The 20,130-nt window shown below is 34.6% G+C and overlaps 2 protein-coding genes across 10 annotated transcripts in view; both read right to left on the reverse strand.

The window, feature by feature from the left end:
• Nucleotides 1-20,130, reverse strand: part of RpS24 (ribosomal protein S24) — a 133,687-nt gene that overhangs the window by 26,892 nt on the left and 86,665 nt on the right. The gene's annotated exons all lie outside the window — the stretch shown is intronic.
• On the reverse strand, nt 4,817-13,789 carry LOC145329642 (uncharacterized). 9 transcript variants are annotated; one of them, XR_013883005.1, is made up of 8 exons: nt 13,723-13,789; nt 10,887-10,981; nt 9,520-9,616; nt 8,772-8,852; nt 7,940-8,002; nt 7,520-7,772; nt 5,509-6,431; nt 4,817-5,403 (listed from the first exon to the last, which is right to left on the reverse strand). XR_013883005.1 is itself a non-coding variant. In XM_080173973.1 (7 exons), exons 3-7 carry the CDS (start codon nt 9,589-9,591, stop codon nt 6,265-6,267), a joined length of 636 nt encoding a protein of 211 aa, XP_080030099.1. In that variant the 5' UTR covers nt 9,592-9,616; nt 10,887-10,981; nt 13,723-13,789; the 3' UTR covers nt 4,817-6,264. The 9 variants fall into 9 exon arrangements, 5 of the variants coding, with proteins under 5 accessions (XP_080030099.1, XP_080030101.1, XP_080030098.1 ...); XR_013883007.1 differs by having other exon boundaries at nt 7,529-7,772; nt 13,723-13,788; XR_013883003.1 differs by lacking the exon at nt 9,520-9,616 and adding an exon at nt 9,872-9,987 and having other exon boundaries at nt 13,723-13,788.

Consider the following 20,130-nt stretch of genomic DNA (forward strand, 5'->3'; position numbering starts at 1 on the left):
CCGAAGGGGGCATTTGAGGCAATCGCCCACCCCCCCTAACGACAAAAACGCCCCCCCTGCCCCCCCCTAGCCACCGCCCCCCCTGCCCCCCCCCCTAAATGTTGAAAAATGCCCCATTTTGCCCCCCCCTGGTCAACAAAAATGCCCCTTTTTGCCCCCTACCCTACAAAAAGCAAAACTATCCCAGTTTCCAAAAGAAAGATCAAGAAATACTCAAAAAAAGTTTTTGGCGCTTCGCGCAAAACAGACAGTTACTAATCTTTTAACCTTACCAAATTTTTTAATTAGTGTAGAAATTAGGTTATAATCTTTTTTCACTGAACATAACAAACCAGGTAATAGGAAGTATTTTATTTGGTATAATATAAACTTTTTACCAAAGAAATTTTGTACATCCCCAATGATGATACACAAAATTATCCCATATATAGATTACAATTAGTGGATGAAATGTATGGAAACTCGACTATATTAACCAACCAATCAAAATTCCATTAAAGTCTCCAAAGTTGTTTAGCCAACGAATAAGAAAATTTTATATGAATTATTTGGGATTAGTGTAATAAATAGCCCAAAAACCCCTCCTTCCCTGCATATTTGAAGAAAAAAAAATTGCGCTTCGCGCACTTCCAAATGGTTTCTGCTTTTTATCACATGCATTGTATATTTTGTTTTTATTTCTATAAAAACATTTGTAAACAACAAATATTTAATCAAAAAGTTATTTTATATAAAAAAGAAACAGCGTTGATATTTATCTAAGCCTTTTTCTCAACACTGTATGTCTGTCTAAATGAATAACTATATGTATATGATGTCATATTATTTTCAGGATAAGTTTATTATTTTTTTTTGTTTACATACCCTTACAAAAAGACATGTTTTTTTTTATGGCAATTTTCATTAAAAACCCTTAAAACTAACTACACTCTATATTCCTAACTTGATAAAATACGCCACTCTTGTTGTCTTTAATTGATTTTAGTTCAAAGGGGGAGTAAATATTTTTAGGTGCGCTTCACGCACCGCCCTTATAAATCCTTTGAAACACCACTTAATGAAAAATTAACAGAGTTTTAAAGTGCCATATAAAGAGGGTAGGATATGTTGATATAACTTTTTAGCTTCTCTATAATTCACTATGGCTGTCAGTACGTAATGCTAAGGGGGAAATGTGATTTTTTCAACTGCAATTAAAGATAGAAGGCTAAAACTTAATGTTAACATTCCCATCATTATGGAGTATAATTAACTATTAAAAATTCATGGATGTCGGACTACTTTTCAGGACGTTTTTGGCTATTTTGGTATCTTTTAAATTTCGGGTATAGTCCCTTTTGTGACATTGCCTCTTAAGGTGCATTTCGTTGTATTTTCACAGTAGCTTTTCACCTATTTATAGCTTCTGCGGGGAAATCACCTGACCTAACTTATCCTAGAATAACCTATTAAAAGCTACGACGAAATGCCCTTTAAGAGGCGTTGCGACAAAAGAGACTATACCCCAAAGTTTTCCATATTTCTAAGAGATTTTTATATCTGTAGATAAAAGGACAAGTAATTTTTTTTATTTTTTACATAGTTCTTTATATCTTTGGTTTTTATGGTACAATAAATTTTTTTGTGGATTATAATATTAAAAAAAATAAAATTTCTTGCTGTTTCGATCATCCAGTATGTAATTTACTTTGACTGTCATCACACAATATGCAGGAAAAAGGATTTGTGACTTTTTCTACCTAAAATATATATTTATTTCAACAGATGCTCTTTAAATCTACTTGTCTGTATTCTTATTATTGATTTTTTGTGCTTTGCTACTTAAAGATGTTGTCATCCTTGTTGTCATACAATAAAAAAATATTTAAAATCAGTTTTACATATTAGGTTAATTTTTGGTAAATTATTTCCAAAATGAGTGTTTTTATCTCCTCCCCCCAAAATTTTTTTTTAATGGGGTTATTCATCCTTCCTGCTGAGATTTTATAACATCCCCTTTCACCCATAAAAAATGTTTTGTGGTAGGGGGGGGGGGGGGGGAGGTTAAATTATATTCGGTACTTTTTTTTCGAAGATGCTTTCTAGCTCCCTTCCCTTCGGTCATTGCAGGGTGGGGAGAAGGGAAGGGGGAGAAGAGATGGGGGGGGGAAGAGATAGGGGATATAAACGGGAAATAGGGATGGGAGAAGGGATGGGGAAGAAGGGATAAGGACTAGAAGGCCCATAATCAAATAATCCCACCCCTTAAAACGCCTTTATTTAAAATTAGTATATATAATCAAAATGCCCCCCCCTAAAGCAAAGTGCCCCCCCGGGGCACTTTGCTTTAGGGGGGGGCAAAATTTTGAAAAATCTTCAAAATGCCCCCCCCTAGACAAAGTGCTTCGCACGCCACTGCAGTAGGAGGGGAGGGGATGAGGGAGATCGTTATTTTAGCCCGCTACAGAGTTGACTTTATTATAGAACATGAAAAGCTGGTGTACGATTTAAGAAATAATAAATTAATTATAATATAATGCGTCATCAACTATTAATTTTATTCACTAAATTATGCAAGAAGATCTTTGTGGTACTAACGGCTGCGTCACTAATGGACCTTAATACGGATTGGGAGGTAATGGCAGAAAAATCAATTATCTAAAACTTTAAATTGTGGAACTCGAGTTCCCCCCCCCCCCCCCCCTCTCTTATATACCAAATACCAATAGTGGTGTAACACCAAGTAATAGTTATTTCTCGCATCTTATAAACGGCTTTCCGCGGATATAGAATATACAGTTATAAGATTAAAACTAGTTTTTTTAGCCCTGAGGTGCCGAAGGCACCGGCTAAAAAAACTGGTCTTAATCTTATAATTGTACATTTCTATATTTGTAGAAAGCTGGATATAATATGATGCTAGACATAGTTTTTTCGTATGGATGAGAACCAGTTCCTATCCACCGGATTCGAATGAATACGAGAAAAGATAATATACATATTACCATAAAAATCTTGAAACCTATTTTAATAATATTGCAGCATGACCGATAGACCAAGTAAGATACAAGATTTAAAGTTCATTTCCAGAAAAAGCATTCTAAACCAGCTTATACCAACAACGAAATTTATTCGGAAAAAAATCATGAAACCCATACCTATGTGAGTTTCAGCTGTCGTTAGGGGGTAACGCTTAGTAAAATTGGGACCTTTTTATCTGGTCCCCAAAATATTTATTTTGGATTGTTGGTTATACATAATTCTAAGCTGTGGCGTGGCATAGAAAAGCTTTGTTAATAAAACAAGATTTGTTTTCATGAAAACTGGTGCCTTTTAGAACTGAAATAATAAGGTTTTTGTCTTTTTAAGCATGACTGATACACAGACGGACAAAAAATGTATAGAGCAGATGCGCATAAATAATAGGAATCTTGACTAAAATTGCACCTGTATATCTAAAAAAAGCTGTTGAGAAAATCACATTTCCCCAACACTAAGGTTTTTGTGTTTTGTGACCGACAGACAAAATAATGTATAGAGTAGACCCACAAATATAATGGGATTCTTCATTAAATATTTCAGCCATCTATCTACAATAGCGGCCAAGAAACACAGTTCCCCGTAGCGTTTTTGACGGACAGACAGTTTTAGAGATAATTGGGTAAAATCTTTTGGGTTGTGTCACTAATAACCCCAAGTTTATCTTTAAAAAAAAAACGGCGGCGGGACCGCCGCTCCCGCCGTCAAAAAAAAAAAAATTTATTGCATTTCTCGCTGAATAAGGCAATTTGGAATCATTTGAGACCATGTTATTTTTTCAAAAACTTTTTCCCTTATAAGCAACCCTTTTGAAGATATTGGATCCAAAATCAAATCTTAATTAGATGTCACTAAGTGACCTAAGTTTAGGTATCTTTAAAAAAAAAACGGCGGCAGGACCGCCGCAAAAAAAAAATAATTGCATTTCTCGCCGAATTAGGCAATTTGGAATCATTTTAGACCATGTTATTTTTTTCTAACATTTTTTCCCTTACAACCAACCCTGCGGGGGGACTTTTTTCGAATTCTCGATAATCAAGTTATTTCTTTAATTCAGTACTGCTTGTGAGTTATTGGAACCAAATCTTTTATGGTAAAAGTAAAAAAGGAAAAAACAAAAAAATGTCGATTTGACCGCCGCTCCCCGCCGTTATCATTTTTTTTGCATCTCTCGCCGAATTAGGCGATTTAAAATTATTTGAGACAATGTTGTTGTTTGGAGGCGGAAAATGGCGGTCCCGTCACCGTTTTTTTTTAAAGATACAAAAACTTGGGGTAATTAGTGACACAACCGAAAAGATTTTACCCAATTATCTCTAAAACTAAGGGGAGTAGCGCCAAAAAAAAAATTGCTGTTATGTTGTGGCACGAGTCTCCACATCCCCCCCCCCCCCTTTTGGTTTGTTGAAACACTGCTTAAACACAGAATAATGTTTAAGGACATACTTACATTTTTAGGAATTTATAATAGAGATGCTCCGCTTATAACGTTGTACTTTGTTATCCTGGGAAACAGTATGCCCAAAATAAGATAAAAAGATAATTTTATCGCATAAAACTTTGCTGTTGAAAACAGTTTAAAATAAATATGTTTAAAATGGACGTACAGACATTGCGGTTTAACTATTAGAGTTACAAAGCATTCTAAATCCTACCCAACTTCTGAAGGGATAACCATGCAAAGTTTTAAATCGACAGGATAATTCTAATATACCTAAATTAAGGAAGAGCTAACCGTTAGAACATATTCTAATTCGAGAAAGGCTTCGCTTTAAATAATATAAATAACAAAAAATACTGATGATTTAAACATTTATTTGGTAAAAATGAGAAGCAAATATAAATATGGGGGTATAAAGGATAATTCTTGTACATGGTAGGATGAAAAATGCTCTTTAAAAATACAAATTATTTTCATTTGTGTGATGAGAACAGATGCAAAAAAAAATTAAATAAAATGGACGGGAATTCTCAAAAAATAAGTTGAGATTACATTTTATTTAAGAAAGTTAATTTTTCTTTGGTCAATGAAATGAGCATTGTAGTTTAGATACAATACCGACATCTTTTGAGCAAATTTCAAACTATTATTATTCCCAAAATAAATAAGACAAAATTTTAATGATGCTTTTACAGTTAAGGTATCTATAGTATGCATCAAGTGTTAAATTTATAATTATATCAAAAACAATGATAATAATTTTTCTTCTTTTCTCAACAGACTCTGAGACTTTAATTACCCAGCAGAAAATCCGCAACTTTTGGATAAAAATAAAGTCACTAAACAAGGATGTTAATATTTCTTTGCTGGGTATTACAATTTGTTTCAAGCCTGAGTCGGAACACCAATTAGTCTGCTCTTTTACAAATTTATCTGTGGCGGTACTAAAAACACAAATACTTTTAAAATGTTACGTTTCTTTCAAAAGTCAGATTAAGGTACTTAAAATTCATGTAGAGTTACGATTTTAGAAAACATTTTTAAAATACTTGTGTTAAAAGTTCATGTGAATATTTAAGTCAATTTCAACAATAAGATTTTCAACATTGTGCTTTACAAAACTGTCACAAGATCACAAAATGACAAGTTTTATTTTTTTTTCAATTTCCACCTTTTATTCAATCTGAGAGAGAGTAAGAGAGAGAGAGAGAGAATATTACAACATTTTTTCCATTAATTTTTTTATCAACAACATTTCAGCTTTGCCCGTTAAAGTTTTTTTCCTCTTGTTTGTGACACCATTATTTTTTTTTGAGGAAGGGGGATTCGATTTCAAAAGATTTTTTTTCATAAAAAGACAAGCAAGAAGCCCCATTCCTCTATTTTTTTTAACAACAAATGTAAAATGATCCATATTTTTTACAGAGATCATCCAAAAAATCTTTTGATAGCAACTTTTTTTTAAAACAACACATCATAAGATAGCCCTTTCTTTTTTTTCGAGTTTCATATTTTTTTCGGGCATTTTTTTTTAGCTCTGAGCCTTTTGGATTATAGAAAATGTTAAGGATGTTATTTTTAAATGTTTAGACTAAATTTTAACACCATGAGAGAAAAAGAGCAGAAAAAACAAATAATTTAGTCTAATTTTAAGTTTAATGATTTTAAAGACATCCAATTGGCTTAGAACTAATGATAACAGAGACAAGTTTAATATTTTTATCAACTAAATACGACGACATAATAAATTCGGGCTATTTTAAACTCCGTCAAGCATTGTGTAGACATCAGAAAATCCACGAGATTTAATCTCTATCATCATGGCTGTTGTAGCCACCGCCGCCGCCGCGTCCACGGTATCCACCGCCACCGCCGCGTCCACCACCGCCATATCCGCCACCGCCGCGTCCACCGCCATATCCGCCGTCACGGTCACCACCGCGTCCGCGGTATCCGCCGCGCCCTCTTCCTCCTTATAAAGATAACAACTTTATAATACTTTATTTTCGTTAGGTTAATGATATATTTTTGGGATGGGGGACAATTATTTTGGTAAAAACTGCATTGATTTTTTAAAAAGATGGTTTAAAAAAATATAAAAGTCCCCCAACCCCCTAGAACAAAAACCATTTGCTAAGATCCTGTAAATGTAAGAGTTCTAAGATTTAGAACTAAGTTTCTTAACAGTTTCATTTTGCACCTTATTAAAGAAATCCAGGTTTAAATCTATAATAACGAGATCCTGGCAAAAGCCCAGTCTCTTTTTTTTGCCTTCAATATCTTACCTTTCTAAATCATGTTAAGTTATAAATTAAAGCAGGACAAATGCCACAAAAAAAAACTTTGCTATAGGGACGTCCAAGTTTTTTTTTCATTTTGAGAAGGGTAATAATGAGGGATATATAAGGTGAAGGGAGGGAGGGGGGGGGGGGGTATATGAACCCACTCCTTTGGACGTCTAAGCTATGTACTAGCTTTAAAGTTGAAGTGTCATTTCATTCTGTTGAAAGACATGAAGTTAATATTTTGGTTAAGTTTAAAGTTATTAAAAATTATTAAGTTCAACACAAAACACACGATGTAAATGAAAAAAAACAAAGGGTTATTCTACCTAGTAAAATAAAATTAAAACCAAATCATATAAATATGGTTATTATAAGTATATAGTTAGTTAAAAATATATAATTATGTCAACAGTATTTATATTATAATCAAGTAGGAACAAACTTTCTTTAAAACATATTTTACAAGAGGTAGTTAATATTTTAAAAGCTTGCTAAATTAGTTATTAGAGTACTATAGCCAGTTTTCAATGGACAGTTAACAAAAAAACTTACATTCAGACTTCTGTTTTTTTATTCGTGAAACATTTATATAATACGATACATAGTTTTTCCTGTGGATATTTCGAAGCTATACTGGAAATCTCTTTTTTTTATAAATTAGATGTCCTTATATTAAAACTACCATTTAAATGTTGAAGAAAATTCAGAAAGTTTGTCCCAATTCTTGATTATAAAGTTTAGTTATAACTTTAAATGACCAAGACAAATAACTTACTTCCTCTACCTCCTTCACCGCCATAGCCGCCATCGCGTCCACCGCCATATCCGCCGTCACGGCTTCCGCCATATCCACCGCCGCCGCGTCCACCGCCATAGCCGCCCTCGCGGTCACGGTATCCACCACCACCACCGCGACCACCTCCGTATCCGCCACTGTCACGGCCTCTTCCACCGCGGAATCCGCCTCCACGACGCTCACCACCGCCGCCGCCTCCTCCGCCACCAGCGCGAGACTTGGCAGAATCAACCTAGAACAATTAACGTTATCGCAACATGCTTGTAACACAAATCCCCTTTGTTAGACTTCACTTTTTCCCTATGCGGCACTCTTAAAGGCAATTATCCTTTCATCATAAAAACAAGTGCCTCAGAGTCATCGAAACCGGTTTTGAGATTTAAAAAAAAAATACATTACCTTGATCTGCTGTCCAAAGATGGTAGAACCATTCATCTGCTCAGTGGCAGCCATAGCTCCCTCCTGTAAAAACAAAAAAAAATTACAATATTTTGTGGGGGGAGGCCGAGGGGGGCGGGGTGTTATTTATTTTAACGTCAGATTTTTTTGTAAACTTTTATATTACCCCCCCCCCCCTCAAAAAAAAAACACAACCACACATTTGTTTGAAGTAATTTGTAATTTTTAAGGCACGGGCTAAAAAACTGGTTTTACTCTTATAATTAGTGATGGGAATCCGTCGAATTTTTGGGCCGGATTCGGATTCCGGATTCTTAAAGAATCCGTCAAAAAAAGTGGCGGATTCCCGCGGATTCCGGATTCTTAATTTTGGCGGATTTTGGATTCGGATTCTAGCAATATTTTAAAAGGATTTTTTTTTAAATTTAAAAAATTAAGTGCTACATATGCCCTAAAAATCAATGTTCTTGGTGTTCTCTATAATTCACTTCCGAGAATCGAACCAGATTTTAAAAGATATTATATATAATGATGAAAATCTTTGCCTTCAAAGAGGAGGAGTTGAAAGAAATAACTCAAGACACTAATTTTAGCCTCCCAATTAAGAATCCGGAATCCGCTGTTAAAAAACGGATTCCGGATCCGGATTCCAAAATTGGCCAAAAATTGGGCGGATTCCGGATACGGATTTCCATCCCTACTTATAATTGTACATATTCGTAGAAAACTGGATATAATAAGATGCTAGACATAGTTTTTTCGTATGGATGAGAACTGGTTCTAATCCACCGGATATTAATCGGTTTCGAATGAATAAGCTAAATATATTTACCTTATCGGCATAGGTGACGAAGGCGTATCCCTTGCCAGTGTTGTAGGTGTCAACAACATTTCCATACTTCTCAAATTCAACCTATACAGATATCTAGTTAGATATTTACAGATAAAATAAATATAACAAGTTCAGATAACTAATCCAGTACAGTAGTCAAACCAATAGATGTATAAACAATCGGACCACATCATTGGTAAGAAATAGCAAGTTTTTTTTACAATTATTCCACAAGCTAGATTTATTCAGATAAAGCTTTGCTTGGTAAAAATAAAATCGTTCAAAAAATTAATCATTTCCAACAAGTTAGATAGGTGAACAATACAGTTATTTAAGGATAAAAAGTAAAAAGTTAGTAAAACACAGCAGTGTTAGAAAATACTAGAAAAAGTATACTTCCTTGAAGTTTTAGATTAAGAAAACCATGGCTAAACAAAAGTACTCTTTTAGACCAGAAAATAAAATAAACAGTCTTCCATCAATGTTCTACCTACTCGTCTCAGAGCAAGGGGCGGTGATTATTTTAGAGGTCTCGAAATTATTATAAAAAAAACCATCATTTAACCCCTCCCTTCCCCCTCTAAATCTCTAATCGCAATCACAAATAGTTTAGTGCATTAAAAAATGCTAATATGAAAAAATGATTTTACCATTTTTTTGCTTTCTATGGTGCATTAAGTGAATTGCCTACAGAACCTGTATCTCTAAAATAATCACTGCCCATCTTATCCAGCGGTCAACTTCATACCTGGATTTCCTCATTGGGTGTTCCAGTGGAGATTCCGTAGACGAAAAGACGACATCCATCCTCGTGGTCCATTCTGGCTGGTAAGGTTAGTAAGCACCTGCGTAACAATTACAAATTCCACACACTGTCAAATATTAGTGGCAATAATAAACAAGGTTCTTCACTTACTTAAATGGTGAAAAAGTGAAAAAAAAGGCAGCTGTCTAGCGTCTATAAACCGGTCAATATTTTAATGAAAAAGTCAATTTTATTATTTCACCATTTCAATTGGAAAAGAATCTTGCATTCATAACTAGGCACACAAATTGTTAGAAAGGGTCATTGCGAGTAGCTGAGGTGGGTTCATTGATACCTGGATATCATTATTAGGCGTCCCATTAGAGATACCGTAGACAAAAAGACGACATCCCTCGCCACCTGCACCGGCCGCCATCTTGGAAATTTTCGCGGGCTTTATAAGTGGAAAACCTGGAACACAAATGCTATAGCTCAAATGTTTCCTTTAAAACGAGGCATTTGAATAAATTTATTTTTCTCCAATTTTTACATATTTAATTTATATTTACGAGGTTTATTTTCATTTGTGTAGCCTATGGTTGATAATCAAGCTTCAAAATTGAATGTATCACGGAAATAAAAAACGCGACTTAACTTTGTTAAATTCTCCCCCCCCCCCCCCCCATAAAAATATATAAAAAAATCCTTTTTATCAGTAAAGGGGGGGGGGGATGTGGTGACTCGTGCCACGACATACCAGCAATTTTATTTTGGGTGCTACTCCCTTAGTTTTAGAGATAATTTGATGAAATCTTTTGGGCTGGGTCAGTAATTACCCCAACTATTGGTATCTTTCAAAAAAAACGGCGGCAGGACCGCCGCTCCCGCCGCCCGACACCGTTTTCAGCCGCCACCAAAAAAAAATTTTTTTTTTGCATTTCTCGCCGAATTAGGCAATTTGGAATCATTTGAGACCATGTTATTTTTTTCAAAAAATTTTCCCCTTACAAGCAGCCCTGCGGGGGGACTTAGTCATTTTTTTCAAATTCTCGTATATCAAGGTATATCTTAAATACAGTACTTCTCCTGTGATTTTAAGATATTGAAGAAAAAAAATTTTTGGTGGCGGCGGAAAACGGCGGCGGGAGCGGCGGTCCCGCCGCCGTTTTTTTTTAAAGATACCAATAGTTGGGGTGATTACTGACCCAGCCCAAAAGATTTCATCAAATTATCTCTAAAACTAAGGGAGTAGCACCCAAAATAAAATTGCTGGTATGTCATGGCACGAGTCACCACATTTCCCCCCCCCCTCCCCTTTATCTAGATTGAACCAAACCTATTACATATGTTGATATGAAATAATAAATTACCTTTTTAATTAGAAATGAACAGTTTTCAACTTTCTCTCTCTCTCTCTTACTCTCTCTGACCCTTTAACAAGGGTTACACCAAATAATCAAAAGGGCTGAAAAAATTCAAATAAATTAATTAACAATAATGACAACCAACAAAAGGACGTCCAAGCTTATTTTGAGAAGGGTAAAATGAGTGATATAGGTTTAGGGGGGGGGGGCACTCTTTAAACAGCAACAACCCCTGGGCGTCTATGATAATCATAAAAGTGAAGCTTCAAACTTCAACCCTAACATAAAGGGGCTATGCATTGAGGGGGAGAGGTGTTAGAAATAACTTAAAATCCCAAGACCTTCAGAGGACGTGCAGACCTTGCTGCGTATATTAAAGAGTAGCTTTACTACTTAGAATTGTCTAAAGCAACAGCTCAATATAATATTTTATAGAAACTGCAATTGAATTGACCTAAGAAACCTATATGTTGAAATATTTAACTTAAAAAACTTGTATTTATAATGGTAAAAATGATAAAAACATTTTATGCAGGAAAATGCAATTTTGTATTATTTTAAAATTGTAAATTTACATATTATCATAGATTCATAAATATTCAATGAGAAAGAAAATTTTACTTTCTCTTTGTGTATTGGAGTAAGGATAACAAAATTTGGGACTAACAAAGAAGTTTTTAAGCTTTAAACATTATTCAACACAGCCCCCCCCCCCCCCCAGTTATATAAATAAATGAAAATAAGGGTTAAGTAGATCTTTAGATTAAATTTTAGGACAAATTTGGCTAAGTTATATTAGGTACAGGGGAGAACTAAAGCTAGGGTTAAAACTTAAGGCAATGATTGTATAAAACTCTGTTAAGAGTTAAGACCACGGCCGGGATTAGGCATAAAAATAAAAATACACCCCATCTATTACAAATGGTTTTAAAAATATGAAGGGGGGGAAGGGTCGAGCTAGATAAACACAAAAAGAAGAAAGCACCTAGAAAGAAATCTTATTTTTCATTGCATTTCTAATAATTCCTGAAGCAAGCCTCGTGTTACTTTCAAACGTAGACACTTTATTTTGACCATTTCAAATTATTACGGATTCATACTTTCGGAGGAGAAAAAAAACAAGGATGACAATATGCATGAGAATCAAAGTATTGAAAAATCTAGAAAGAACAAAGTTATAACGCAGATGTTCAAATATATGTAGTATATCAAATATTTGAAGTATGAACGACAAACAGTCGGAAAAATAAATGTATAGATTAGATTTGCATATGTGATAGGAATCTTTACTAAAAATTTTAGCTGTCTATCTTTGAGAGAAGCCGAGAAAATCACTATTCTCCCATAGTATTACGGACTAACTGACGCGACAGTCAAAGTGAATTATAGAGTAGTAGACTATTATACTGAATAATATTGGGGATATTTATAAATTAATTTGATATCCCAATTGAACAAGAGTAGTTGCGCTACCACCAGTATTAAAAGCCCCTTCCAACCTTTTACAACATTGTAATATATGTACTTTAAAATATTTTTCAACCATAAAAAATAGCCTAGCAACAGTGGGGGGGGGGGGAAGTTGTAAGTGGGCGTGAGAGGGGTAAAATTAAGGAAGTGGATTATTTGGACAATTTAGGGAGGGTGAGAATTTAGGGGATTTAATATGGCTTTAAAGGAAAGGTACGATTATACCAGTTAAGGCAAGATTAGTTGGCCATTGCCTAAAATTTTTCATATTGGGGGAGGGGGGGGGGGTGGAGGGGTTAAACCCTGTCAAGAGGTATAACCAGGAACTTTTAAGGATAAGACAATAGACGAGAAATTGTATACAATCAATTCTGTTTTTTTAAAAACTAGCGGCTTCGCCCCCAGCCTCTAGGGGCTTTGCCCAAGAGGTTTGATCAAACTAATCTTTCGTATTTTGGATTTTAAAGAAAATTTTGGGTGGGGGAGGGATTTTTTTCATTTTTTAGGAGAGGTAAAGGGTGTCCCCCCCCCCCCCCCCCCAAGAAAATAGTTATAAACCTTCCCGGGACCTATGAGAACCTACCCTGTAAAGGATAACCCGATCGGTTCAGCGATTAGCGAGATCCTTCGCTACAAACAAACAGACAGACATCGTTCTACTTTGTATTATAGATTGTTGAAAACTTTTGATAACTGCTAATTTGAATCCATCCAATCAAGATTAAATACCATTCCCTCAGCATTACAAGCCAGCGAATGAGAGAACGTGCTTATAAAATGAGGCCAGTATTATTAACTGTCCATTTACCCCTCTCTCCCTGGGTATAAGGTTTCTAGGACAAAGGAAAGCCAACTAATAAAAACCCATATTGCCATTTTAGAGATACAAATGAACAAATACAACTAAAATCATGTGTTTATCAGCGGACTAATGCCTATAGACACATGTACAACATATTATATAAGAGCTACGCAAATTTAGAAAGTCACGTTTTTCTACACGCGGCCATACCATATTTACATGGAAAACTATAATAAACAAAGAATTCTTTATTTTCATATAACAAAAAACAAATAATTATTTGTTGTAATTAATAAATTAATTGATTAAATGAATGTTTATTAAATGAAATATTGTTTTTTTTAAATATTACGCATTAGCAAAACGTATTTTACATATATTTGTTTAAAGTAGGGTAATGGAGACCGGTATGCTTAACACCGCGTGGTCCGTATAAAAATACGTTTTTAAGCGCATTTAAAGCATAATAGCATGTAAAATTTACAAATAACAAGACAAATATGCTTAATTAATAACTTAAGGTAATAAACAAGCATCTAAATTGCATTAAAAAGCCTTAAAAATGTTTACCTCTATGGCCCTGGAAACACAACAACCGCAGACAGATGAAACTCCCCAACACTAAACCAGGGCTCCCAGATTTGAAAATGGGCCTGCACCACTAGGAGCTCTAAAATGAACCCTTTTACATATAAAATGCACCACCTTTTGTAAATTTGTGGGGAGGGGAAAGGAAAAAGGGAAGGGGGGAAAGTTAAAAGGGGGAGGGAGTGAGGGGGATTTTTAGCTCCGCTTAATTCTACATTCTCTGATGGCAAGGAAGGGGAAGTGGGAAGAAAGAGGGGAGATCATTGTTGTTGATGATATTGAGAAGGTTCTGTGTATGTACTTGTATCATGTATCTCCCCTTACCCCTAAAGGAGGCTATGAGGGAACAATTTTTATGGAATTTGGCCCCTAACTTAACAACAGTTACACTGAAAAATGCTTTTTAACACGGTTTTGTCAGATTTTTTTCAAATGCACCACCTTTTCCATTATTTTTCAAAAATGCACTACTTTTTAAAGGGGTGCATTAAAATTTTTTTTTAGCACTACACAGTTTTCAAATGCACTACCTTTTGTAAAAAAGGGTGCCTAAATGCACTACTCTGGGAGCCCTGCACTAAACTCTAGAAATTGTAGCATCAGCCCCCCGCAAATTTTACCTTCCCCTTATTTTGGTGCGGATAAAGGTTATTGGACCCGTTCCCCCCAGAAAATACCCCCTTCTTTTAATATGCATACGTGGGGAAAACCTGGGTCATATTCATGAAAAGTCTTACTTGAAATTTTTTTTAGCAAACAGCAAATATAAAAAAATATTTTAATGATGCTTAAAATAAGATATGTTTGGTATGAACTACTAACTTTCCCTCAAATCCTTATAATAAAGTAACAGGATGTCTTTTTGTCTGTCTGTTTGTGCCCAGCGAAACGTTTTTAAAAAAGGTAGCATGCTACCTTTTTCGATATCTCTAAGAGTAGCATTTTGGCGAACTTTTGTGAGCTCGTAAGATGGTAGCTAGCTAGTATTTTAGAGCTCCTACTTTGGTAGCTTGCTACCTCATAAATTATTAGCTTTTCTGCTAACTTTGGCGACCTCAAAAATACTAGCAGAAGAAAAAAACGCGATGTCGCTCAAACGTAGCATTTTAAAGTGTTAACACACACATACATCAAACACACAATCAACCCATGATCAAAATTGACAGGGAGAAAAATATAGTTTATAAATTTGCCACTAGGAACTCAAATAATTTTTTTAAGACTCTATGAATCTTTCTGTTTTCAAACTGAAAACAATAAAAAATGGTAATACATAATGTTCTAGAGTGTTGATAGTCTTTGGTTAAAAAAAGTAATTTTTAAAAAGCATTCTTTTTTTTAACCCATTAGTGCCGAACCGGGTTTTAAAACCCGGTGCCAGAAAATGTAAAAAAAAACGGTTTCCGGCTTCATAATTGCATCATTCTCAGTATGAATCCCCCCTCTACTACCCTGGCTTTCATTTCCCCCTGGAGCAGGCAGTTTTGCTTACTTCCGTTTGCCGGTATAGATCAACAAAGTTTGAAAATCATGACAATTCAAAATACCCCATCTAACTTTTTTGTTTTTATAGTAAAGTCGCTGATTTTTTTTCGTTAAATCTAAAGTTTATTGACAAGTACATCTATTTGTGAATTCGTTTTATTTAAATTATTATTTTTTATATGATTTTTTTATCGTTTTTTTACGCCCTATATAGGCCCGGTTCGGCATTTCCATTCTGAGTCTGAAATTTTTATTACCCGGTTTCACTAATAGATCTTTTTTGACAACAACAACAAAACAGGGTTTTTTTACCCGAAATCGCCGGCTAAACACGAAATTTGAAATAAATCGCTTCGTATTATACTTGTAGCTCTTTAGATTACATGAGGTTGTGTAGTTTTCAATTACGGATCGTATCAAAGTTTTAAAAAGTGTTCATCTCACTTTTGGCGTTCAAAAATTACATTTTTCGATTTTTGGTCAAAATAACCGGGTTTATACAGGTCAACCGGGTGTTAAAACTGGGGGAAAGCACCAAAAACGGGTGTTAATGCCTGGTTTGTATTTATGGCCAAGCCGAACCGGTTTTTTTTGCAACTTTCCTGTGCACGCCACTAGAGCAAAACAAAAAAATACGAATTCCGTTTTGACCATTATAAAGCTTCCCTGAAACTTACAGCTCGATCGGCCCATAAAAGTGGCGCTCGGCACCAATGGGTTAAACAACAGCAAATATAGAAACATATCTTAATGGTCATTATATGAAGCCGAGAAAGGTATGATTTTTGCTAAGTTGAAAGTTTAGTCAATTAAGCAATGAGTTAATAAATGAATAATTTGAGAGACATGATAGAGAATGACATATTCTACAGTATGACCCACGAAAAAGTAATTTTTAGGGTGTACAGCCCTTATTTCTTAATGTAACATTAAAAGTAGCATATGTCCGTTTTTCTGTACATTTTCACACAAGCATATATAAAAATTTTAATTTTACCTCCATTACCACCCGAGATTTTTAGAGCTAAAGTTTTGAAAAAGTGACTGAGCAAAAAGTAACTTTAACATGAAACGACTTTTTTACCAAAATTAAGGTAGAATTCCTTTTATTTTTGTTACTAGCAGAAACTTTATACAAAAATGAAATAAAAAATTTAGGTTTTAAGTTAAAAGCATTTTTTTATACATATTTTTTGAGTCTTTTTAGCTTAATGATATTTTGAAAAACATACTTATTAGGCAAAATTGTTTTAGATTGAAAAACCAAATAAATCTTTATGAGTTTAACAGGAAAATTGTTTTTGTTTCATAATCCTAACTTTAATAACAAAAAAGTTATAAAGAAAATAAAATTACAACATAATGATTTTTTAGTCTAAAAAGCTTAATTAAAACGCTATTAAGGGATTGAGATGTCAGAAAGGGGGGCGGAGCAACTGTCATAATTAGTCATAATTAATCCTTTTCATAAATAAGGGTTAGTAAATAGCTTGAAATTTGCAAATAATCAATTCATTTAGTAGTATTTTTTGTCATTAAAAATTGATATTTTTTTGTAGAATAAAAAAGAAATAATTAGTTTTATATATGCTTGTGTGAAAATGTACAGAGAAACGGACATATGCTACTTTTAATGATACATTAAGAAATAAGGGCTGTACACCCTAAAAAATACTTTTTCGTGGGTCATACTGTATCTATCCATCTCTTTCTCTCTCTCTCTCTCTCACTCTCTAACATTTTTCCATAACTTTGTGCACCTCCCCCCTCCCTACATGCGCCTTTCACTTTTCTCTAATATTATAGCTGCCCACTGAGTTTGGACCATTTAAGAGTTCATATAAGAAATGTTTTGAGTCGCCGTCGAGATCTCAATTGACGCATTTTAATTTATGCTACTATTGTGCTACTTCCCCCCATACTCTGCTACGATATCGATGGCGAACTTGCATGCTACCTTTTGCTTGAGAGGACGATTTTCCAATTTTATCGCCCAAAAATTAGGTGTTAATTCAAGGCGAATGGGATTGGAGATAGCATAGGACTCGTTACATATATTGCACGAGCTCGAAGGCGACTCTACGGCAAAATGTCTTGCTGGGTGTGTACCAAAGATCTTGCTAACCACTGAACCGACTGGGCTCTCCTTAACAGGGTAGCTTCTAATAGGTCCGGGAAGGTTTATTACTATTTTGGGGGAGGGTACCATCACCATCCCAAGAGAAATGACCAAAAAACTAAAAAGAATTTAAATATTCGTAGACTTGAACGCAGCACAGTTATATATTTTAGAGACTTGAACACAATATAACTAGGTATTGTAGAGACTTGAACAAACAAAAAAAACATTTAAAGTGCCACTAGACATTATTAACTATTTTTTAATGTACTTTTTATGTTCAATATAAGTACGATATCACTTGCAAAACTCATGATATCTCCGCGCAAAATTGAAGGTGTTTTGCTGTTCTGTAAGTACCTTTTCGCCTTTATTGTATACATTTACCTAGCAAATATCTCAATAAATCGAACACAATTGCTCTTAGAAATCATGTTCAATTTTAGCTCGAAAGTAATTCAATTATCTTGCTGGGATTCAACCTCTCATTCTTTTTCCTTATGTAAAATGTAAAAAAATTCATGCTTTGAAATAATAATGACAAATTCCAACACTCCCGTAAAAAGTTGAAGGATGCATATGACAACCCCAACTTAGCATTTAATTTGTTAATGGGGAAATTAATATATTTTTTTGTACTAGCAGCCTCTAGTGGTATTTAAATGTTTTTTCTTTATTTTAAATATCTAATTTGAGAAATAATTTGTCTATGGTCAATCAGCTGTTAAATTCATGAATATATGCAGCGCCACTACGCTACGTAAAAACATTCATACGCTAGTTACACTATGCGGCAGGAATATTTCAATTTTTTTTTTGATTTTATTGTGATTCTATTGGGAGGGTGGTGGTATCCTCCCCCAAAATAGGACCTATGAGAATCTACCCTGTTAAGGAGAACCCAATCGGTTCAGCAGTTAGCAAGATCCGTTGGTACAGACACACAGATAAACAGACACACAAACACACATCCTGTTACTTTAGGATTAGATTTAAAGGGCGAATATAGTTTCAGTATGATATGAGCTTATATGAAAGGTGCCATTACATACTTTTAAAATATCTATGTTAAATTTAACACTTTGTTGGGGAATATTGTCAAGGAAGAAACAATCCACAATACTAAAAAATAGATTGATAACTGGTTTCCACTTTTATTACGACTATCATTTAACGAAAGCTTTTTAATTCAACCTTAAACCGAAGCCTTGTGTGATGCTAGGGTGTTTGGAGTTCTTAGGGAACCACACTCATTACATAAATTTATCCTGAGAATGTTCAGGTTTTAAGCTATAACAGACTTATACATTTGGATATGTCAATATCTTAAAGTTACTTATAATCTATGGAATTGCACGGTTTTTTTGAGCCCATATTATATTCAACCTATATTCGCCCTTTAAGAATAATGCAGATTAGCACCCTTACCCCCCCCCCCTCCCCCTCTTTTTTTCTTATTTTTGCTTCTCAGTGTAAATTTTTGGAGAAAAAAAAAATCAGATGTTTTTTTACATTTAGGGATTTCTTACGCCATACGCGAAATATAATACAACAGATCCTGAATATTTGTAAAATCTCAGCATGAATTTTTAATGTCAGTTTTGTGAAGCAGTCCCCACACATGGTCCTTCCTTTTTTTCTTATCGCAAGGAATTTATTTATTCTTCCCCTTGCGGCATTAGTTTTTTCCCTTCTCTTTCTTTACCCTCCAAGAATGTTGCCCCCATAACACGTCTAGACTCTCCCTTACCCTTCCCTTTTAATATGGATTACGGCTTTCTCAAGAACTCTCTCTCCACTCTTCGCTTTCTTTTCTATATACCACCATAACTTCGCACTACTTTGTCAAATCTATAAATACATATATATTTTCATCTGATTAAATTACTTATCTATCAATCTAAATAGATTTATCTCGATTAATACAATATTAAGTTTTATTTAGCAGCAATTTCAATGTTAGTTTTGACTATAGGAATGAAAAAATAAAATTTTTGGGAGTCTTTTCTTTCTTTAGGGCGATTTCTTTTGGGAGGGTGTTGATACCCTTCCAAAAAATAGTTGTAAATCTAATCTGGACCTATGTAAAGGAAAAACATATCATTTCAGCGGTTAGCGAGATTCTTTGGTACAAACAAACAAAAAGACAGAGAGACATATATAATATACTGTTTCAGGATAACTAAATGACTCAACAATTAACATTGAAATTTGGGTGGGGGGATTCGACTTCCCCATACTCCCACCCCCAAGTACTCTTAGAGGACTCTAGGGGCGTAGCCGCTAGTATTATATTTATAACCAGGTTAATGTTATTTACCACAAGAAGGAAATATATAAAAATATCTCAGGTTTCATAAATCACAAATATTTTTTAACCTTATTTTGTTAATTTCTGCCCCCCTGGCCCCTCTCTTCAAGCTTAAAAATTATTTTTTTGAGGGGGAGTAGTCACCTCAAGTACATTTTTGGGGGAAGAAGGGTTAATCTTTTTATCATGGTGGCAAGGACGTCCAAGCTTTTTTTTTTATTTTTTTTTTTGGGAGGGGGGTTGGAAATCACTGTGTTACCCCCTCCTTGAACATTCCGGCCTCTCTATAATTTTGTTACTATTGCAGCTTCTCTATAATTCTTTACATTTGTTTGTATGTAGATTCCGCCTGTCTCTTTTTGCTCTTGATTTTTTTAAAGCAAAGCTTTTCCATAAGGATCGGTCGGTACGTCCATCCATCCGTCTGTAACGGTTAGCTCTTTTCGTTAATTTTAACAGGTTAGAATTGTCCTAT

The sequence above is a fragment of the Acartia tonsa genome, chromosome 10, assembly GCF_053477335.1.
Source record: "Acartia tonsa isolate MP-2025a chromosome 10, ASM5347733v1, whole genome shotgun sequence".
NCBI classification, from domain to species: Eukaryota; Metazoa; Arthropoda; class Copepoda; order Calanoida; family Acartiidae; genus Acartia; species Acartia tonsa.